Source organism: Thunnus thynnus, chromosome 3 (genome assembly GCF_963924715.1).
Source record: "Thunnus thynnus chromosome 3, fThuThy2.1, whole genome shotgun sequence".
Lineage (NCBI taxonomy): Eukaryota > Metazoa > Chordata > Actinopteri > Scombriformes > Scombridae > Thunnus > Thunnus thynnus.
Genome location: NC_089519.1, coordinates 3,107,834 through 3,130,823, shown reverse-complemented (window position 1 = coordinate 3,130,823; position 22,990 = coordinate 3,107,834). Strand labels below are relative to the sequence as shown.

At 41.4% G+C, this 22,990-nt stretch overlaps 3 protein-coding genes across 7 annotated transcripts in view; 1 reads left to right on the top strand and 2 right to left on the bottom strand.

Annotated features, from left to right (window-relative positions):
• The window catches only part of pkn1a (protein kinase N1a), a 50,294-nt gene extending 38,805 nt beyond the window's left edge, over nt 1-11,489 (bottom strand). The window contains exon 1 of one of the 2 annotated variants that reach the window (XM_067580667.1): nt 11,187-11,489. In XM_067580667.1, the coding sequence (XP_067436768.1) occupies nt 11,187-11,213 (27 nt within the window). In that variant the 5' untranslated portion in view covers nt 11,214-11,489. Of the gene's footprint in view, nt 1-6,448; nt 7,405-11,186 lie in introns of those variants that run through there. The other variant, XM_067580674.1, reaches the window with a different exon arrangement.
• A 338-nt stretch (nt 11,490-11,827) lies between these two features.
• On the top strand, nt 11,828-17,556 carry c3h19orf67 (chromosome 3 C19orf67 homolog). Of its 3 annotated transcripts, XR_010925553.1 has the most exons (8): nt 11,829-12,346; nt 13,404-13,602; nt 13,689-13,833; nt 14,758-14,867; nt 16,082-16,300; nt 16,586-16,726; nt 16,881-17,077; nt 17,177-17,556. XR_010925553.1 is itself a non-coding variant. In XM_067580711.1 (7 exons), exons 1-7 carry the CDS (start codon nt 12,172-12,174, stop codon nt 17,005-17,007), a joined length of 1,077 nt encoding a protein of 358 aa, XP_067436812.1. In that variant the 5' UTR covers nt 11,828-12,171; the 3' UTR covers nt 17,008-17,556. The 3 variants fall into 3 exon arrangements, 2 of the variants coding, with proteins under 2 accessions (XP_067436812.1, XP_067436800.1); XM_067580711.1 differs by having other exon boundaries at nt 11,828-12,307; nt 16,881-17,556; XM_067580699.1 differs by having other exon boundaries at nt 16,881-17,556.
• A 715-nt stretch (nt 17,557-18,271) lies between these two features.
• Nucleotides 18,272-22,990, bottom strand: part of prr36a (proline rich 36a) — a 31,976-nt gene continuing 27,257 nt past the window's right edge. For both annotated transcript variants that reach the window (XM_067580656.1, XM_067580647.1), the window contains exon 6: nt 18,272-21,830. In XM_067580656.1, coding sequence (XP_067436757.1) covers nt 20,728-21,830 — 1,103 coding nt within the window. In that variant the 3' untranslated portion in view covers nt 18,272-20,727. The remainder of the gene's footprint in view (nt 21,831-22,990) is intronic.

Sequence of the window (22,990 nt, the reverse complement as noted above, 5' to 3'; positions counted from 1 at the left end):
CTTCTAGCAGCTCCGGAGAGAGTTAACCTAACCGAGCGGCTGTTTAAACCAGCACGGCAGCGCTGAGCGATGAGGCTGGGATCGATGTATGTGGCCCAGGGGCCCTAGGCACTGCCATAATGAGGAAGGGTCAAGGGTCAAGGGATGTCAGAGTGCAAGGCTGCTGGTGTTGACAAGCCGGGCCGGGCCGCATGTGAGAGCGAAAGTGGGGAATTACTGCTGTTATATAATGAAGGCTAAAACATGGGAGGGGGAAAAGGGAGTGGTACCAAATTTGTACCGATGCAGACACGAGGATACAACTTCAGCATCTGCAATCCATTCAAGCCTCTCGCAGGATGAAAAACAGACCAGAGCAGTAAAACGTCTGTTACGTTTATGTTTTGGTTGAGCGACCCACCCTGACCTACTTGCTCCCGTACATCGTTCCTGACCGCTCCTGCTTTTTTCCAGCCCTGCCAGCGCTCACACAGAAAGCTGGTGGTGCTCGCTGGCCAAGGGTGATCGGTGATGTCATGACAGGGTGTGAGCTCAGTGGTGTTAGCCTCTGTGTGTGTGTGTCTAGGGAAAAGGAGGGGTCCATCTGAAGCTGGAATGCAGGGGTACATCGCTATGAGGTCATGAGAATTATGGGATGTTTGCACAGTGAGAAGGAGAGATGTGAAAGAAAGATAAAAAAAAAGGGTGAAATCCATGGAGAGAAACATCAGCTTTGAACAGCTGCCGGGGCTCATACCGACTACGGAGCGTGTACACGCTTTAAATACACGAGAGATTTCAGTTTACATGTAGAAATGAAAAGCTGAAACACCCTCACCGTATCACCCGTGATATATCAGGCTTTACTATCCAGCTGTGGGCTGGGCAAACGGGTTGGATAGTTAGTTGGTTGGTTGGTTAGTTGGTTAGTTAGTTGGTTGGTTAGTTGGTTGGTTGGTTGGTTGGGGAGGGTGTGGTCCCAGCCAGGATGAGGAAAATGAACTTACAGTGAACTGAATGTGATCTGGGCTGCTGGTGTCAGACAATACAACCTATTGTACTGCAGCGGCTGTGGAGCCTCATCATCAGCATAATGCCCTTTAGACCTCCCCTTCACTCTACCCTCCGCCCTCAGGCCCTACATCTGAACGCTTTCTATCAATGATCCAACTGCAGCGTCGCCTTTCAAAAACGGCCACAACGTGTGTCGGTTGGGGCTGACCACCACAAGTTTGAAAATTAAAAGAAATAAATAAATAAATAATAAAAGGGTCGTGGAGTTAGAACAGTGGCGCTCTTCAGCTTTGCTCGCGGCTACATTAGCTGCTACAAGCGGGACACACCTGGATCTTCTGCCTAACTGTCAGTGGTCGAGTTGCACTGTGGGTAATGTAGGCGCCAGATTTTGAATACTTGGAATAAAACAGCAGTCAGACATTGTTGTGGGAGTGAAATGTCAAAGAACTCTTTTAAAGTTAAACCCACTAGAGAAACGAGTTTCAACCGTATACTTTTGGTGTTTTTATGTCTCTACTAGGACCAACAGTCCACAACCCAAAGACATTCAGGTTACTGTCATAGAAGACTTAAGAAACCAGAAAATATTCATATTTGAGAAGCTGAGAATAGATGGTGATTAATGTAATAGTTGGCAAATAATTCACTAATCATTGCAGCTCTAGTTTCTGCTGCTGTTATAGATAAATGTATTACCTACAACTGTTCTCACGGTTGGGATAACAACTCAACCTGAAACAAACATATGCATGATATGAGCTCTGACTCGCTCTTGGCGAGTACATCTGAGCCCTGTGGTGAAAAAAAATGGCCGCTGACCGAGACACAGACGAGCTAATGTTGACACCATATGGAGACACTGAATAGAGCCCATCAGAGGACAGAAGTCTAACTGTGTCCAACAGAGACATTTCCTACAGCACTGGCTGTTGTTGAGAGCGTGAAGCTTTGTGGTCATCATCGAAAGATATTTCAAATATTTCGGACGGCTTTTGAAGAATTTTGAAAGAAACCGTCGTGCTATCTGGTAGATGGAAGTATGTGTTGACGACAAATTAGTTTTAATTGCTAACTTAGCTATTAGCCGAGGGAAGAGTACTGCTGATTCTTATTCTCTCTGTGATTCCTGTGTGGGTAATGGTTTTATAATTGCTATAATTTCCTTTAGGGTCAGACGTAATAAAGCACTCAGTCAGTAGAGCTAATATGAGGTTATGATCATGTGTTACAAGTCTAAATATAGCCATATTCATGTGAGAGATCGTACCACATGATAGGGGATACACTGTTAAAACCGCGTTGTTTTATTAAACTCAGATGTCTGACAGAAAGACAATATTAGCTCTATCTCTCTCCCTCTCTCTCCCTCTCTCTCTGTCTCTCTCCCTCTCTCTCTCTCTCTGTCTCTCTCTCTCTCTGTCTCCCCAACTGTGCCTTGATGCATTATTGTGGATTCTGTCTGCCTGCATGGCCACCGGGCAGCGCTGAGAAAAGCCTAGTTTGTGTGCATAACTGTCTCCTTACGTCATGGTAAGGCTTATGGGAAGCACTCCTATGCATTCCCTGGAGTGTCTGACTCTGTATGTGTGTGTGTGTGTGTGTGTGTGTGTGTGTGTGTGTTTGAGTTGTTATATCTGTGTGATTGTAGGTGTGTGTGTGTGTGTTTGGGAACATGAACATTTGTGCTCATGTATATTTTGTGTAACCACTGGAATGCGTCTTGGTCGTCTGGGCTTTTCCAGTCAACGTTGCACCGTGCAAATCATCTCAACAGCAACAATCGCCATAGATCCTGTCGCTTACTGTACAGAAATGTGACATACAACCCCCCACCCATCCCCCTTTCCATTCTTGTCTCCCCTCTAACCTTTATGAGGAAGTGTGACGCAGTTGTGTTCAGACTTCTGTTGGGGCTGTTTAATATTGCCTTCCTGTGGGGGGAAAAAATGGAACACCATGGGAAGGGTGTATAGCTTCACTGCCTGTCTCACATGTAGAATAATGGAGTAGCTAGTAGCCAACTACTGTGAACTCTCCCCACACCTACATCACTTAATATTAGAGCTGCAAAGATTAGCTGATTAATTAATTAGTTGCCAACTATTTGCAAACTATTTGGAGCCATAAAGATGTCTTGTTACTTGGAAGCAGGACATAAAATATTCAGGTGAGTCTCCACATAGCTACATGGAGAGTCACCGCTAACTCCACCTGCTGAGTCTGGGTCCTACGCTGAAACAAAAATACCTCATCTTAACTCAAAGTATAGCAAAATTACTAGTTCTTATTTCTAGTACAAAAAGGTCCTGTGAGCGGAGAATAATGGTTTCCAGTGTTCTCAACTCAGCAGCCCTCTCTTCTTTTGGTCTTTATGACAAAGATCAAAGGAAGTCCCTCTCTGTTTTCCTTCTTTATTATCTCCGCCAGCCATGAGCCTGAAGGGGATCATGCGTTTGGTCGTGTGTGTGTGTGTGTGTCTGTCCACAGCTAATCTCGCATACTACTGGACCCATCAGCCCAATATTTTTTGTTCACATTTAGGACTGTATGTTCAAGTAGTTGTGGTGATTCACAATTATTAACGCCATTCTTTAGCCTTTTTAGGAAGAAGACATCACCAGTATAACTTTTGGGATGCAGCAAAGTGAGCCGGCTAGATGAACTTTATCAAGCTCCAGCCTCATCGAGTGCTTCAATCAAATAGACAACTTTCAATCGATGACGTTTCTCCTAAACCGGGCAGTGGAGCCGTCAAACTGATGAGGCGCTGCCAAGTTCAGCTGGATCTGTTTGGCATAGATTTTCCAACACAGGTTGTTTCCCATATGTGGATTTCTGATACAGAGCCAGTGGAACGACACTATTACATCTAAACCGTCTAGCCTGAAGACATCAAGGCACCGAAGCTAGAATTAGACCTGGTTGAAGTGGCAAACTAACCCAGCACGAAGCTTTTAAAAGCAGTCAGATAACATGCTGCACTTAAGCAGCATAGTTAAAGACAGACTGTGGCTCATTTTACTACTGACACATGTGAGGATTCATGACTTCCTGATGCAAATGAAAGAGGAAAAAAAAAAAAAAAAAAAAAGAGAAAGGAACAGTGAGGGGAGACATTAGGAAATATGCGTACAGGGACGAGTCAAAGATAACTGGGACTGCTACTAATGATCATTTCAGTTATTGATCAGAATATAGTCATAAATGTCCATCACAACGTCCTAAAGCTCAAGATTACATCTTAAAATAGCTTGTTTGGTCCGAAAAACAGACTGAAACTCAATGAAAAGCCCCAAAATGAAGAGTTATATACAACAGAAAAGCAGCGAAAGCATGAAAAATGACAAAGTTCCACCAAGATATAAAGATGTTTTTAGTCTTCTTTAGAGAGTATGAAAGGAGCTAATATGTACTGAACAGCTGACTGAATAGTGGACGTCCCACCGCACAACAGGTAAACTACAAGGTGTGTGGAGTTGTGTCAGAAATACGTGAAAACTCACATGTGCCTGCACCAAAGCAGCTAGTCTATGTCCTTCATGATGCAATGTGGGAAAAAAACCAGATACAGGTGAAACGTTAGATGAAAGAGAAGTAGGTAAACAAGGCCTGTTGGGTGTTTAGTCAGCATTTCATGACGTCACGGACTCGTCTCCTTCACACACACACACAGGATAAAAAGGAACACCGCTGTAAATGTGACATTATTATTGCAACCAGCTCTTTTAAAACCTATATATTCTTAGCCAGCTAGCTGTATCTATGCTATAGTTACCGTCACTGTTCTACTTCTGCATTTTCATTTTCACCTGTTCCTCACTCGGCCACTTCTAATTATACACCGATGCTCACTCGCCTTCTGTTTCACTGCTTACAATTCCTGCTTAACTGAGTAATAGAGTTCCTTAGATTCACCTGCATGACAGCACCAGCACCCGGCTCTCTGAACTCTACGCGACCCCACATATCAACTGATATAAGTCGCTCGCTTAGACGTAAATGTCAAGCTAAAGTGGAAACAATGGCTCTGTACGTTCAGCGGTATGAATACAAAGTAAATGCTAAGTAGACGCTAAGGTTTGTGACTTTTAAGAGCACAGCAAAGATCCATTAAGCTATTGTCTACATGCTACATCAGGAAATTGTGGTTGTTTTACTTCAGCACACAACTATTCCCTGTAAAATGCACAGTAAGCACTCTTCCTGCCTGCAAATGCCCTCATGAGCGAGTAATGGGAGTCAGGAATGGTGTGTGTGTGTTTGATGTATGTTGTTTTATAACAAACACCACTATTGTGCCTCCCTGCACCTGCCTTTACTCTCTACACCTCCACAAACACACTTATACACACACACACACACACACACACACAACACTCTGAGGGCTCACAGCCACTGTGAGACCAAGACACCCACATCATGCCAGATACAATACAGAACAGCACCAAGGTGACTGAGTCCTGCTGGAGCTCTCTGCACAAAACCAGTAGTGTCCCATCATACATTATTAACAAGAGAAGAAACTATCCATTTCCAATTCAACTGAGTGGTTGGTGGTTCCTCACAGTGGGGTCCTGGAAACCACCAAAGATCCCAGAGAAGCCACCAGGGAGCGCCTGAGCAAATCAGGAATATTTCACCCACTAAGAAGGCGACCCTGTTAAAAAAAAAGCACCATTTCTGAAGAGGTTTCGATTTCCCCACTAAGGATACCTCACCGCTGCGCAGTAATGGGATTTTGTAAAGAGTTTGATTCAAGTGGATTTTTATTTTACGTAAGATAAATCCAAGGGGTCACAAGATAGTTAAGGAAAGAAAAAAAAACATCAAGGTTACATAAAAAGTAGTTATATTTTTCTGATTATTTTCTCATTTCGGTATTTACTTGTTAAATACTGAGTCTACGCAAATCTTTCAAATCAAACTGGTTGATCTGCTCACAACTGAAGCCATGTGATGAGCGAGGGGTCACAAGTAGATATTACTTCATTTTAAGGGGTTACGACCTGAAAAACCCATGATTTAAACCAGTAGTTCTCAAACTTTTTCATGTCAAGAACCCTTAAAACTGACACAAATTAGACCACAGACCCTCATCTGAGAAGACTTCTGCTTTTAAATGTTTGATTATGTAAAGTGTACCAAAATAGTCACACATTCTGTCATTGTGTTACCTTTGGATGGTATTATAGTGAAAATAAATCATTCTCCTTTTTGCTTGGGGCCATCTGGAGCCCCTCCTCAAGGACCCCAGGGGGTCCCCAGACCCCACTTTGAGAACCACTGGTTTAAAGTATTATTTGAAGAGGGTGTTTGGGCTTAGGGAATACTTAGCACTAGCCAGAGGACCAGCCAACACCGTGCCCCAAGACAAATGAGCGCATAGCAAATAAAGACAAGTTAAACCAGACAATGCATGCGGAGTGAGACACATCCAACTTCATCAACTTACTTGAATAGAGTCGTTCGCCATCGTTGTCTCTGCTGCTCCGTTTTCAGCCAGTGTAGATTCACAGACAACCTGTACACATGTGGGGGTTTATCAACGTACTGTCGTCCTTCTGAGCCAATAAACCAAACTGATAATTGAAGAATGACTCCTGGCTGTTTGTCCTGCGAGTGTAATCTCAACTTTACACAAGCAGTCTATTGACACAAAGGCAAAAACAGTCAAGAGGTAATCCGCATTGTTGGCTTGCCTGGCCGCGCCTGAACTGATCCTCCCTGTGCGTTTCAGCGTGTTTAAGCGACGTTAGCCTTCACTTCACGCTAATAAAAAGGCGTTCACTGTTTGCACGCTTTTTTAAAAATACTCATAAAAGACACACATTCACAAAAGAGCATACATGAAAAGAAAAAAAACTAGTGCCATTCAACAGCTAGCAAGAGCCCCATAAAACCCGCCAGCAGCAGCAGCGGCGGCGGCGGCGGCGGCTCTCCGTCGTGTCCTGCTGAACCCGAGTGCTCATAAAGTCACATCCACAGAGGACATAAAACCACAGAAAGAAGCCACTTCTTCCCTTCTTTTCTCTTCTTTTCCTCCCGGTAACATCCGTGAAACATGAACACGCCTCAGTCTCTTGTCTGTTATCACATGCCACTCACACACACACACACACGCACACACACACTCACACACACAAAAAGAGCCGCCTGTCAGTCCTCCACAAGCTGCTCATACAGTCAAACCCAACGGACAAAAGACACCGAGTCTGTCCGGTAAACACGTTAAATATCCCGCTGAAGTCGCCACCACGCAGACAAAAAGCACGTCGTTCTTCTTCGTGGTGCTACACAGGACTGGCACAGACAGCATCTCCTCACATTCAGACTGGGGACTGACTGGAGAGGAACACACACACACACACACACACACATATACACACACCAGTTGTACGCTAAAACCAGAGCGCGTCCCCGACGCTCCAGCAAAGCCGCCCGGGCATTCATTGGTCCAGCCAGGGCTGGGCAGCGGGGGCGCGCCCGGATGTAGCACGTGACCACGCACTCGCAATGTAACTCCTAATGAAGCAACTGTTGAATATGTCAAGTAATAATTAATTAACCTACACGTGTCTTTTATGGCTGCTTCAACCCACTGCCTTCAGAAAGCCATTTTAGATACTACAACTCCTACTATTACTATTACTACTACTACTAACAACAACAACAACAACAACAATAATAATAATAATAATAATAATAATAACACATTGTATTTATAGAGCGCTTTTCAGGGTACTCAAATAGACTTTATATAAGTTAAAAGAATCAGAAAATAACACTAAAACATATAACACACATCATTAATCTATGTATAGTTTATAACTATACATGTTTGTATAAAATGTGAATATTTTCTGTAAAATTATGTTTTTGTGCTTTAATATGCCGCTAACGCCGTACTCCAAGCACGCGCATGCACACACTTCCACGTCATCTAAGTACCTAACTACAACAAGGACCACAAAGGAAATAAGTCATGTGACTTTTTCTGTGTTATCCTCCTTGATGCTCTGTTAATTGTGCATGTACATGGTGTTGAATGGCAAAGTTAAAAAGGGATGGCCAGTTTGTAGACTGATTTTTTACTTAATGTGCCTTTATAGTATCTGACCCGGATGGAAGAAATGTCAAGTTCCTGTATCGAGACTTTACTTAGGTAAAAGTACTGAAGAATCATTATTAAAATGTAGTAGAAGAATCAAAGGTAAAAGTACTAGAGTGGCTCCTTTTAGAGTGTTATATAATGATATTCTTATTGTTGTAATATTATTAGGCTACTGATGTCTTATTGTGATCCTGTGTGTGTGTAACCTGTTCTCAGGTCTCTCTTGCAAAACAGATCTTGATTTCAATGAGTGTTCCTGAATAAATAGAAGCTTAATAATACAAAAAGATGTGTTGAGGGGACTGAAGATAGTATCATGAGAAACAGAGAACCGTTTCAGGAGACCTGTGGGAACAAGACATCAGAAACGCAGCCATTGATATATTTATACTGTATTGTAACGGGTTAAAGACTAATATTCATAAGCAAAATGAAAGAGTTAAAATGACCATTAATGTGACTGGTTGAACATTTTACTATCCAACCTGTTAATAATGACTTTTACATTGGTGATAGTAAACCATATCAACGAACAGGCATAAAAAAATAAATATTCAAATTTTACTGCCATGCAAGACATGCTGTACCTGTCGCTTTCTTTTGACTTTGTCTCATAGTAGTGACGCTATTTGACGACTGCTTTGGATCATTTTTGACGACAGTTACAAACGTGTGAAACTCTAAATACAAAAGGCCAAACCACAAGATGACACACTCAACCTACAGAACACACCGACCTTACACTAACACAAGTTTCAGTGCCTGTTATAAAGCGTATACAGTTCAGCTCATTGAATAAATGCAACATGTGTTCGCAGTTATTAATCTTGATTTTAACATGACGCTGGTGAGCAGCGTTGCAACATAGCCTAATTGTTAGTTACTGTATTTCACCACTACTGTCTCACACGTGTGGCAGCAGTGGAAAGAAAAAAAAAAGCTTTTTAAAAGTTTTTTACTGCAATATTACAGTAGCTTACTGTATTTTTGTTGATTACAATTACAAGTGATTGAAATATGTTTGGTTTGGTATCTTGAACAATAACAAACTTTGTGTTTTATACAGAACAGAAACAGTAAACTGATGCACTGAAGTTCAGTCACAATCATCATTTTACCTTGTAGGAAGATTAACTGTTGTATAAAGTCAGACTCAACACTTTATATTCTATATTTATAGTAATACAACATACACAATAAATGAAAGTCACTGTTACTCTTCATCATTTCAAATGCTGACTTCTGCATCGTCTCATTGCTATCTATGGAATCTTGAGGAAATAATCATAGCAGACCATTTTAATGAGGAATGTTTGATAAAGACAATTTTATAATTTTATTTTAAATTGCGACAATGATTATAATTCAGTGATAAACATCAAACAGTGATGATACTACAGTATGTTGTTTGTTTTCAGTGCTATGTGAGACTTTAAGGCCAAAGTTTTTGTGTTAAGGGATTTGAAAATTGGAACCATGTTATGAAAATGGAGTCAAGTCTTTTCATTTCATTTCCAGTCATTGTGGTCATTTTCAAAAAGATACGGGTAGAAAGCAGAGACGAGTTAACGACTGAAACTGGGTGTTGAAAGAGTTAAATCTGACTCAAGTGAAAGTTTCGAGTTTAAAATCTGCCACACAGCTATTTTTGTCAACAGGCTATAAGATGAACAGCTGTATGGCCATGCTTCACAGCACAACTGAAATGGATCTCATTCATCAGAGTGTTACAATGTCTGTGTGTGTGTGTGTGTGGGAGAGAGAGAGAAATAAAAACACAGAGAGAGAACAACTCATTACAGGTTTAGGTGATTGTCTTAGTGGTGTGAGTAGGTGCCTTTTGTACATTTGACAGAGAAGTTGAACTGGACCACATTTGAATAACTGATTTGCATGATGAAAATATACTGGCTGAAAGATAAGAAGGAAGCAGAGCGCAACCCCAACGATGAAAATCACAACTGACAATAAACGCTGAGTCATTTACAGTCAGACATGAGTATGATTCAAGTCAGGGCTGATATGAGTGAGCACATTATTCATTTATCCACACGTATTGATCTGATCTGTGTCGAGTGTTGAGAATGATTTGTGATGCAGCGACCAGACTAACAGGATGAGGTCTGTACATAGCAGGAGTCAGAGGAAACATTTACCCGGCAGACAATGACTAAACTTGAATATTAAGATTAGATGTCCTCCTGCTTCTTATTAAACTGCATCAACAAATTTCAACACAATATGTGACAGCCATGATGGTTTGTATGGATATTTTACTTTGTGTGACAAAAACTGTTGGCATGATCCATCTTGGATACCAGAGCACCAACAATTTCCAAATATTTTGCATCTCTGAAACATGAATTCTGACATTTGGGAACATTAAGATGTCGCCGAGGTTTTCCACTTCTTCAGCAAAACCTCAAATACAGCTACAGGCAAGAATAAAAATGTTTTCAGATCGATTTTCTTGTTTGACACACAAATCTGTAATAATACTGTGATAATAAATGACCACTAATGATTCATCAAATATCTAATTGATAGAATAATGATGGTATATAGTCTAGTGCAGTGAGTTGTCAAAGGCTGCAAATAATAATTAAAAGTTGAAGACAGCAGGTTGTGTTTCAGGTTTTACTGAGCAACATATTGATATTATATCAATATAATATAAAATATATAGATTTTTTTGGATGTCATAATATCTTTTCCTGGTTTTAAAGGCTGCATTACAGTAAAGTGATGTCATTTTATGAACTTACCAGACTGTTCTAGCTGTTCTATTATTTGTCTTTACCCTTTTGTGAAAGCACCAATAGTCATCCCCACAATCCTGTTGCAATATCAATATCGAGGTATTCAGTCAAAATATTGTGATATTTGATTTTGTCCATATCTCCCAGCCTGACTGAGAGCAATGTGAAACTGTGAAAACAGTAGTAAACAACAAATTCAATGATAGTGATTATATATCAGAAAACAATGAGACTTAGACCAAATGTATTGTAAAATGAGTTAATACAGTAACGAGGAAACTGGATTCACAAAAGTATAGACTGGCTGTCAAAATACTTACATTGTGTCGCTGGTAAAGGATCAACATTAAGTTCTCTTCTTGTAGGAAGTACAATAAAGTCCACAAGAGTGAAAGTAAAGAGTAAAATAACAGCTAAGCTAATCTAAAGTGTAACATTACAAAATCACAACGTCCAAACAGCTGTAATAAAAGTGTAGCTGGAGATAATGCTCGAAAAAGGGCATTTGAGGAGTAGATTAGATAAAAGATGTGTGTTAATAATAAACTGGTAGACGTAATGATGGCGGTTAAACAGCAGCAGTAAAACCATGCTAGTAGTGGTTGCTACGAGCAACGGATGTTCAACTGATACTAATCGTTTTAGTGCTAATCTAAGGAACAAAGATTTTTGTTCCATGTTTCAATTTTAATATTTTTCTACATGTTAATGAAAAAAATTATTCTTGAGACACAGCGACCTTTGACCTTTCACAAGGCTTCACATTGACGGTTGACGATTTAAAAAAAATTCGTAGGATGGCGAAATCATGACCCGCCCTACTCTGCCTCTGATTGGCTTATCCTGATATTCTTACCATAATTCTAACCAATCTCACTCCTCATGCCTAAACCTAACCAACCCAACCAACGAAGGCAACGAATACTAGCCAATCAGAGGCAGAGTAGGCCGGATCATGACTGCGCCATCCTAGGAAAATAAATTGGCGGACCGTTGACGACGAAAAGAACGTACGTACGTTGTCAACTGCTACCAGCTAATATTACAGTTATTTAGCGTTAACTTGTCATATAACCACTTTACTCAAGAGTGAAGAGTGGTTAAACATTTAATTTTCTTGTGGATTTATTCAGTCAGTAGCCGAAATAGGAGTTGTCAAGGTTTGGGGTGTTTTGCTAGCTGGCTAGCATTGACGTTAATAAGCAAGACATTAACAGTTAATGACAGTTCCAAAATAACCCTTGAAGGAGGCGTTTTCTCCCCCAGCAAATCTCCCCGGAAAAAGGCTTACCTACAACAGAAAGCATGACAGAGACTGAAGTTCAAGTTGAGGTTCAGCTCACCGCAGAATCACCGCCAGGACAACCGGTGCTGCAGGAGGACACGGGTGGTGAGAGGGAGTCACACAGCCCGGAGGGTCCTCCAAACACCGGACACGGAGGTTCAATGACATGTCCTACTACAACCTACGAAAACACGGGTGTCTAATTTCTAACTTTACTTTCTTTCTCTACTTACTCTAACTTTACTTTCACTTTTAAAGAGTCAAAACAATCAAAATGACTGTGACACAGAAATTAATTGAGGTTAATTAGGTTTATCTTCTTATTATTTCAAATCAATTTTTATTTATATAGCACATTTCGTACAGTGACTGTAGTCCATGTGCTGCACAGAGGTGAGCAAAGGCACAAAAGAGCCAAATAACAATAAAAATGAAGCAACAGTAAACGAATTAAACAACAAATGACGAGGCACCTTAAGCAAAAGCCAGGCTAAAAGAAAACTGTATGTCTTCAGGTTTCTTTTAAAAATGTTCAGATCCTCAGGCAGACTGCTGGAAGACTAAAAGTTGTCTCCCCATGCGTTTTTGTTGACATCATTGTGACAACTAGGAAGCCAGCTGCAGAGGATCTGAAGGACGTGCTGGATACAAATGTGAAAAGCATGTCATTTGTTTAGAAAATGAGGTAGTGGAGTAAAAAGATCAATTCAGTATGTTGAGGGGTGGATTTAGTGATATGGAGGCCCCAAGCAAATTCTATCTAGCTTTATTTTCACACTTTCTCTAACTGAGAATGAATGTTGGTATTGGCAGTGGTAGAAGAAGTACACAATACTGTTTTCTTAAAACTATTAATACTGCACTGTAAAAGTCTTGCATTGAGATTTTTACTTAAAACTGAAGAGTGAAAGAGATGTTTTATCAGCATAATGTACTTAAATTGACTTGTGTTCAAGGTGGAGCTTTTAATTCTTTTAAAATGCCGGATATTTATGCATCATATTTTATTGATTATATTTTGTGAGTGAAATCTGAATCTGTCAGGTAAATGTAGTGGTACAATGTTTTCCTCTGAAGTAGAAATACACAGTATAATGGGTTAGAATAGTAACATAATTCAATATTTTTCATATCTAAACATCATAATAAATCTATAGCTGTTTGGGGCCCTTTTAGTTGGGGGCCCCAGGCAGTTGCCTACCTTGCCCCTGACAATGTTTTAATGGCCAAATATGATTAACTTCTCTCTCAGAGGTGGAGGAGCCACTAGCATTGTTGGCTGGTTTTACTCTGGCGCCATGGTGTGGTGATGAAGCAGCGTGCAGCTGTGACTGCGAGGCCCGCAGCTACCTGGAGGGCAGACTGATGGAGAGGAACCTGCAGTCCATGCAGCTAAAGCTCCAGGTCCTCATGAGCAAAGTGGATGACATGCACAACTGTCTCATCAATGGGTAGGGTTCTTGGCTTGACACAACAAGCTGATTTCACCTTTTTTTTTTCCCTTTATTGTAGGATTTTCTTTTGTGTGTTCTGACAGGCTGAGTCATCAAGACAGAGGGTCTCTGGTTGCTGCCGTGCCAAGTTTCCTGTACACCTGTCAGGCTTACTTTAACGATGTGGAATCAACAGCTCGGAGAAGCGTTCCCCCACACACCCCGCTGCCCTTTGACATATTCACAAAGGTATATTTTTAAGGTTTCATTAGTTTCATTAGTGGCTATGCTGACAGTTTTGGTTTTGAAACTAAGACTGGAACTATTTTCTACTGAAAACAATCATCTCTATGAAATCTGTTGACAGTGAGTTCTGTGTATCACGGGACATTGTTTCTAGAATAAGATGTTGCAGCTGAATATATTTAACCCTTTAACATCCAGCCAGCAATTGGCACAATTTGGCCAATTAGAGATGATTGGAGAGGTTCAGGGACACCAGTGACACCACAAACTAAAAACTCAGTAAGCAGCTTTTCTGTCATGAAGATGTTGGATAAGTGCTTTAAATCAATCATTCCCAGGCTTTGGTTTACACTTCTAAAATTTCTAAAAATATTGAAAAGTCATTTAATGTAAAGCTCCACCCTAAAAACATTTCAACACAGTTTAAAATCAGGTATTCCTGAAGTATCTTGCATATGATAGTTTTATTATTATGATTAATTGTGTATGTATGTTCATCAGCCAGTGTTGGATTACTGAAAAAATGTTCTGCTGTCTCAGATATTGACTTCCTCAGATTCAAACTATGACTTGTGACTGATATAACAGACACATCTCATATTTTAGTGTCATTTTCTTGCTAGCAACATTTAAATACTATTTAACTGCTAAAGTGTTGAAAGCAAAGGGCTCACAGTTTCTCTCTCTTGCATCCTGGGAATTGGTCACTGGAACAACAAATCTCCGGTGCAGTGTACTCGACATTTGGTCGTCTGATGCAGTCAGATGTTTTGCAGATCCGGTTGTTGGAACAAAGTATTCTAAAGTCTTCAAATCTGTTAGTGAATGAGAGGCTCATCTGTGTTCAGTGTATGAAAACTTCATGGTTTAACTGCTACAAGTTGACTTTTTAACATCTACTCTGTGTGTGTGTGTGTGTTTGTGCAGCGCGTGCAGCTGTTAGACCTCTCTCAACAGCTGTGTGACAGTTTGGAGCAGCTGGTGTTGACCTACGCCAGCTACAATCTCCTCTGTTTGGACGAGACTGAACCGAGCAGGTAAACACACACAGAAGAACAATACAAGTCTCTACTAATATGTGTTCAGGCATTTCTTTTTTTTTTATAGTTTGATTTTTTTAAATCTGGGAAAAAAAATACATGTTACAGTAGCACAACTTCATAAATACAGTATATATATTATTATTATTCAGCTCCTTCTGTTTCATGTAACTGAACTGCTTTAACTCATTTCTATCAAAAACATTTACTTTAATTGTGAAAGGATAGTTTAACCTTTTTATTAAATACATTTCCTGAGTAATATTAAGCTGTTTCCTAGACGATCAACTTTGTGCAATTTGTTGTAACGGTGACACTTTATATTACAGGCCACAAATTATAGTGTAAATATTTGGAACATACGGGATTAGCGATGACATGCTAACAGGAAACTACACTGTTCTCAGTGTAAACAAGGTGAAGAAGGGGCGACTTTCCCCACATATTAAACGCTTCGTCCTGCTGCTAGTCGCACTTACGAGTGACGATCCTCAGCTGGTCACCACTTGAAAGCTGCTTCAGGTTGTTCTCTAACATCAGCAGCAGCAGCAGCAGGAATGAAAATGTTTTGCATTATAATTTCCAACAGAACCGTGTAAGTAAACATCATTTATTTCATTGCAATATCAACACTGTCACCTTGTTTTCTCCGTTTTTCAGCCAGTAATAACATTACTTAAAAAATACTTAGAGTGTCATTCGTTTCCCTCTCAAACAGAAAGTTGTTTGAAGAGGTTCGGTAACTCCCCAACTGCTGCCTGCAGTATCTGTTTCATCTCTTGGTGCATCACAGCACAGTTGTTGTATTTACTCATTTCAGTCTTTACTTATGTGACAGTAAAACCTTTCATTGATTATTTCATTGATATTATGTCCAGTAGTTACTTTTTAAGTCGATGAAATATTGTGTAAATGTACCAGCCTGTTATCATTTTAACACAACAAATGAAATCAATTTTTATTTGATTGGCACCTTTAAATAACTCATCCTTGTTTTTCTGACACATTTCTTGAAATTGTCAGCAGCAAACATTTAATATCAGTGTTTTCTTTCTTCAGCTTTCAGCATGTTCTTTTATTTTTCTTCCCACTTGTTAAAACTAGCTGCTGACATCTTGACTTTTGCTGCTATAACAATCTAATTTCCCCAAAGGGATCGATCCGGTTTCACCATATCTCACTGTCTGACGCTCTCCTGTCTGCGTTCCCAGCATGTCTCACTTCTGCATCGGCCAGAGTCAGCTCGGCCGACTGAGGCTGACCGCGTTCCGCTACTGTAAGCCGACGCCGTACCTGGCCCGGGTCGACACCGGACTGTACAAACGCATGCGATGGAACGTGGAGAGACTCCGAGACGAGCAGCAGACGGATGAAGGGAAGGGTGGAGAGACGGAGGAGAGAGGCGCGGAGACAGTCGGAGAAACAGAGTAGTGAGTCTGTTCAGTCTGTCGGCTCCTCTGCCAACATCATCAACATCTGGGACCAGATGCATAAAACTCTTCAGATTTATAACTAAAACTTTGTGTTCACACAAAGCCAGAAATATGCAGATGCATTCTTTTCATCTGATTTATAAAGCTGTGCACACACATGGTTCTGTTTTATAAATCTCTTATAAGTCATTGTGCCTCATTTGCACTCCCACAATTAGTCATAAATGGATGAAGACGCCCTGAACCAACTGTTTTCATATCAATGCACCACCTGCTCCTCAGTTACTTCCTGTGCTGTGAGGACATTCCCAACGTACACGCAGAGGCTGACAGAGATCGCCACGGTAACGTGGTGAGGATGTGGTCCATCGGTCAGTGGATGCAGGTGAACCCTGACCCCGACACAGATGACATCTATGACTGGTACGCTGATTTCCATCTCTTCATTCATTTCTCTGTTTATCTTTGTTATATTTTTCCATATTCAGTGATCTCTGGGGAGTGAAATGAAAAGCTCAACACCACCCAGTTACTCCCCTGACTTTTTATCAGTGTGTTTGCATGTGTTTTGTTTCAGGATCATGTGTGAGGTTCCTCTGGCCAACTATCACAGGCTGTTGTTTCTGGGCAGCGATGAGCCGTCGAGCTGCAGCGCCACAGACTTCCTGCAGCAGCTGCTGATGTCGTGGCAGACAACAGAGTGATGCTACACCCTGCAGGAGAACAAGTGTGCTTGTGGATACAGTTTCTGTTCAGGTTACAACTCTCTTGAAGGTAGACAGACAAAATCCTTAAGCTGGGTCATTTTATTTTGAGAATATGTTGATGTGAAGATTCTAAAAAGATATTTTAAGTTTAAACATCTGGTTTCAGATGCATCTCGCACTTTGGCTCAGGAGCACACATCATCATAAAGATGTGACTTCATTCATTCATAACCTGTTAGTTCAAACATGGTGTTGTGTGTTTTATAACCTTCAACACGGACCGGTGTTGGTATTTTCTAAGATACAGTTATACTGTCAGTTGGATTATGTAAGAATCATTTTATGCTGGTCACTGTGATGTTTGCTTCACACTTTATTCAGTTCAGTGTGTTTGTCTATTTTAAGAGGTTTGATAAGAGTTTGCCAGTATTTTGTAGAGATTTAACATTTTTATAAGTTTTTATATTATTTAAGATTGTTTGTGTTGTTGTAAAGAAGTCCAGAAGCATTATTAAAAAAAAAAAACAACATTTTATTTACATGAAACGTTGCATTGGAATAATTACACACAATCACAGATTTCTGTCTTTCCAGAAAGTCAAAGAAAAACAAGGAAAACTTTAGAACAAGCTGCCATGATTCGGGCCCCAAACGTGAGAACGCCCATTTTTACTTCATTTGAACAGGTTCATCAAACCATTTAAATTAGAGCACACAGGCCTCAGTACATTTTCAATAAATTAAAATCCAAAGCCAGAGATTATTAAAACCTTTTTTTGAGCCTAAATAACAAATGAAACACGTTCAATCTGCCTACTGTGTTCAGTTTGACCTTGAACCATTCAGCCCATCGGCTCTGTCGACTGCACGTAAAGAAAAGGCGATTTACTTACAACAAAAGAATAATATCTATCATCCTTCATCCTCTATTGTAATATAAATGTATATATGACTCTTAAAGGGCTACTATACTTCTAAAATCTCTAAAGTACAAAATGTCAGTGGGGTTTCCCTTCATTACAGTGAGCAGTCTTTTTAAACAATATACACAGAAATGCTTACAAAAACACTACGGAGACACGTTTAAGGTAGCTAATTTTAAAAAGTCCAGCTTTGTCAAAAATGCAGTGAGCATTCTGTGTCCTGCCTGGAAGGTACGGGAACGCAAACATACATCAAGCAGAAACACCTGCATGCTTCTCAGCTGCTACACATAAGCTTTGATAAGACGGTGGACAAACCAGCCAGCAGTGGGGATTTATTTCCTGCTGGATCAGTAGTGTGAAAGAGCAAATATCAGTCACAAAGTATCAATTAAGCTCCTCGATTTCTGCTTTCAATTCGGTTTATTATTAAACGCAGATGCAGGAATACATGTCTCTGCCCTTCAGTTAGATTTAAGGGGTGTCAGAAAAGAATCTCTTCAGACCTGTGACGTTATAAAGTGAAGCTCAAAACAGCCTTAAACAACACTGACACTGACAAACACACAGTATCCAAACAACCAGACCGACATCCACAGATACGAACACTTAACAACCAGCGAGACGCTCTCGTACCGTAACTCATCACAGTTTCAACAATACTACACAGTAGAAATCCAGAACATCCTGATATTCCGCTTCGCCTCCCTTTTAATAATCTTCCTTAGTGTCATATCGCACCACAAAGTGACCCCTGACCTTTACAGCAGTACCGGGTAAAACTTAAGAGTCAGTCACTGTATAATTACAGGCCGTCGTCTGTCTGAAGTCTGCATGACTGAATAACTTCATCTAAAATATGAGCACAAGAAGCTCAGGAACAGGAAAAAGTTCATGTGGGGCTACGAAGCAGTGACTATCCTTCAGCAGTATTTAATCACTAAGAAATCTCATTTGTTGACACGATTATATACATAAAACTAAAACTTCTTCAGTGTTTCACATTATACTGACCTTTGGTAAGGAATTGCAAATCCAAAACAGCTCTTCAACTCTTAACAGAAAACATTTCCAGGCCTCTATAAATCACCAAATTTGAATCGAGACAAATGTCGTGTGTGAGCGACTTAAAGAGTTTTAACAAAGTGCAACCTTATAAAGATCTGGGAAGCTTCAGATAATGTTTATCACTATTCAGTAGCCGGACATCTCCAGTGTTTTCACATCAAAATAAGATGATAAAAGGACGCGTGTCGACACGTAGAAACAGTTATGGACTCAAATAAAAAGGAGCAACAGGTGAGAAACACAGAATGAAACAAACCATATCCTTCGGTTTACCTTGGCACCATCGGTGTGTGTTTGTGTGTGCGTGTATGTGTGTGGTCGCCCATGGCACGGAGATTTGGCATAAAGAAAAGTTCCACCCTGTTAAGTCGGTAGCAGTGATGCATCATGGGGTTTTGTCATGTGATGTTCTGTGTGTAGGGTTCTGTGTGATGATGTAAAGTTTGTGTTTGTGGGTGTGAGGTAAGAGAGTTTCAGTGTGGTGTCATGTTGTGTTTGTCTAATGTGAGTTTCTGGGTGGAAGAGATGAGACTTTCTCGACCTGAGGAGAGACTCAGAGGCAGGAACACGATCAGGTTACGAGTCTTCTGAGTTTTCTTGTTCATGTTTGAGGGGTTTTAGTAACTTGTGTGTGGTTATTTTACAGGCTGAGTCCAGTACATTTACACTTGATGGCCTTAAAGTCAAATTTATGTTCAACAAAAAGGGCTGGGTTTTATACCTTACTTAATATGAACATGTTGTGACCCTTTTTTCATTTAAGATGAAATGTATGAAATAGTATGTATGAAAATAAAGCTTTGCCTGGATTAAATATCTGATCAAAGAATTCGGACCAAACATTCGATATTTGATACATTTCGCTTTATCAGAAATATAATTTTTATACGTATGCCCATGAAGACTCTGGATTTCACCAGAATTTTAATGGCAGTGTTGAGAAAGTTTTTTGAACAATTTTCATGTTGGGGAAAGAAAATTTAAAAATCCAAATAATTGGAGAGACATTAAAGGGAGGGGGGGCTGCGTTGTGACCTCAGTATTTCTAAACTGCTGGCCTTGTTCTCGTCAGCCTGCCTCACTAGTGACTGCATGGTTTTAATCTCATCTTCAACTTTCTAGATGTTAATATATTAACCATTTACTTTGTGGAGCAGGTTGCAGGTGGTACATAACCTGGGAGTGGCCACTAGCTGAGAGTCTCATTCAGGGTAAGAAAGTTGATCTTTGTGCATCACTGTTAACCTGTAGCACCATCAAGCATTGTGTGTTTTATGTGCTTGTTTATTCAGTGGTTAGAAATCTGTCTTATAAGTGAATCTAAAGCACCACATGTTTATGGGTCTATTTAAACAGCTGGGCAGTAATCTGGTATTATTGTATTTTGTTTACTACAATCACAATTACTCTCAGACGCTGATGGACATCAGTTCGGCAGTTTATCCTCCGTACTTGAACAGATATGATGATGTGTATCAGTCCTGGGAGAATTTCTATTGATTATTGCTTTTTTTTTTTCCTTCACTGCTCAGCCTAAATATTCACTTCAGTCTGTGCAGATGTTCTCCAACAGTAAATCTGCTCAAATGGTGTGTATATTAACAGCACAGTCAATGTGAGGTGCTCTGCATTCATATCTACACTACGTGTGTGTGTGTGTGTGTGTGTATAGACAGCACTTGTATGTGTACTGCAGGTGTTGTATTTAAAGTGTGTGTGGGTCCCCTCAGTGATGCGTCTCCAGCTCCACCACTGTCCACTCTCCCTGTGGGGAGCTCCCGGTGGCCTCTGGGGAGAAGCTGCTGACAGAGGTGACGGTGGCGGAGGGAGGGGTGAGAGGAGGCAGCAGACTGGGCCACAGGCTGCTCTCCAGGGGGCTCAGCGTGCCTCCTGCGCCCCCTGGCAGCAGCAGCAGGGAGGAGCAGCCGTCTCCGTTCAGCAGCAGGGTCTGATTGATCAGCTGCTGGACTATGTCGACTTTCTTCCCCCAGTCCAGGTCTAAAGGTGGAGGTCGCTCTGGAGACTCGGGAGGAGAGGAGCTGTCTCCGTCCTGGGAGATGTTGCTGGGTGTGTGAGGGGAGTCTGGGTGAGGAGGAGGAGGAGGAGGGGTCTCGTTGGACGGTGAAGAGTCTCGATCTACATCTGACGCCGCCCTTTCACAGTTATCGTCTGTCTCCTCGTTCGGCGTCTCTTGCTCGGGCTCCTCCTCCTCTTTCTTAGGCTTGAGCTCCTTTATTCCCTCTTCTTCACCATCAGCCTCTTCATCACTGTTCTCCAGGGCTTCGTAGATGGTGCAGAGGCCGGAGGAAGGTGACAGCAGCACCGTCTGACCTTTATTAGACTGTTGCAGCTCTTGTTGCCACTGCATGATCTGCTGTCTCTGCTTCAGCTCCTCCTGTTGCTGCTGCAGTTGCATTTCGAGATCTCTCCTCTGCTTCTCCTCCTCTTCCTTCTTCTTCGTCGCCTCCTCCGCCTGCTCTCGCGTCTTCCTCTCTTCCTCTTCTTTGTTCCTCTTGATCTCCTCTTCGGCCTCCTCTTTCTTCCTCCTCTGCTCCTCCTCCTCCCTCCTCTTCCTCTCCTGCTCTGCCTCCTCCAGCGGTCTGCTCTGCTGCTCCCTGCGTTGCTGCAGCTCCAGCAGCTGCCTCTGGTGCTGCTCCAGCCTGCGGAGCTGCGGGCTGAGCGCCTGCTGCCCGACGTTCCTGGGCGGGAGGTCGGCGCAGGTCAGCCTCGGCGGGGCGGCCGCGGCGACGATGGGTTTGACGATGTCGCAGTAGGTTCTGGGGTGTGCCGAGTGATCGCGGCGGTGAGCGTGTGGTAGTGCAGTGAAGCCTGTATGTGAGAGGAAGCGGGAAGGAAAATTACAGTAGCGTGATGTTATAAAACAGGTCACAGGCAGCAGGACAGTGACAGCAGTGCAGTGTGAGTACAGGCAGATAGGGTGTAGAGGAAAAGGGGGGGGGGGGGGGTGGCCTTCAGAGGCTCAGACTCGCTGAAGGAATAGTGGAAGCATTGTGAGGCCTAAAGGTCTGCCAGCAGCCTGCAGCACCAGACTGACCGGCAATTATTTGTATTTTTTTTTCACTTTGAATAAATGACAGTGGGACATTGTTTGCAAGCTGTGCAGCAGTGACAGATACAGTCTGCTAAGTATTTGGAGGGTGGAGCCAAAGTATTTCTGTAAAACAGTGAACACAAAAAGAAAATAGTGACCCAAGGTGAGGTGACTGGGGGTGGTAGCCGGGACAAGGGTTGGGAAATTTGAGCAGAGAGCAACTGTGCGTACTTAATGTGATTTTCCTAGATTTAATACTTTTTTTTTTTTTTAAAATGACACCCAGAAAAAGAAAAAAGGTTTTTGTGTGCAAAAAAAACAAGCAGCCAACTTCCTGTATATGCAATCACTATCAACTATGGTGACACATAAAAAAACAACCACAGAAAAGCTTATTGCCAGCTCAAACAGTCATCACCCGTGAATGGAGTTTATAGTTAGTCGACCAGTGATACATGCAAAAGCTCTCCATGCATTTATAGACATCCAGCATCACAAGAAAACTGAAATAATAGCTCGGCTTTAGGAATAAAAGTTGAGGCTAGATGTTATTCTAACCCCAGTAAATTAAAAGGATAGGTTCACATTTTTTTCAAGTCTGTGCTGAAACAGTCAAGTACCTGAATGGACAGAGGTTTCTCTTGCTGTAATCATTGCTCCTGTTCATACTAACCATTAAGAGATCGTCCTTCTGCACAAAAATGTCAAATGAAGCTTCAGTCATCCAAATTAGTTAAATCAATCTCTACTATACTGTCATTACTGTCTTTTTAGTGCCAATTTCCCCTCTTTGTCACTACACTTTCCACTGCAGCTGAACAGGAAAACGCCGTCCGTCGAGACACAAAGAGGGACTTTTGTATTTATAAGACTAACTGTGGGGATATCCACTTTATTTGATTAACTCAGATGCTTCATATTAACTTTTAACTGTGGT

Excerpts from the sequence above, each read along its gene's own strand:
- c3h19orf67 (XM_067580699.1), top strand. The coding sequence starts at position 12,172 with ATGACAGAGACTGAAGTTCAAGTTGAGGTTCAGCTCACCGCAGAATCA. Across the intron at positions 12,347-13,403 it reads TACAACCTACGAAAACACGG|AGGTGGAGGAGCCACTAGCA; the intron begins GTGTCTAATTTC and ends CTTCTCTCTCAG. Across the intron at positions 16,301-16,585 it reads ACAGTCGGAGAAACAGAGTA|TTACTTCCTGTGCTGTGAGG; the intron begins GTGAGTCTGTTC and ends CCTGCTCCTCAG.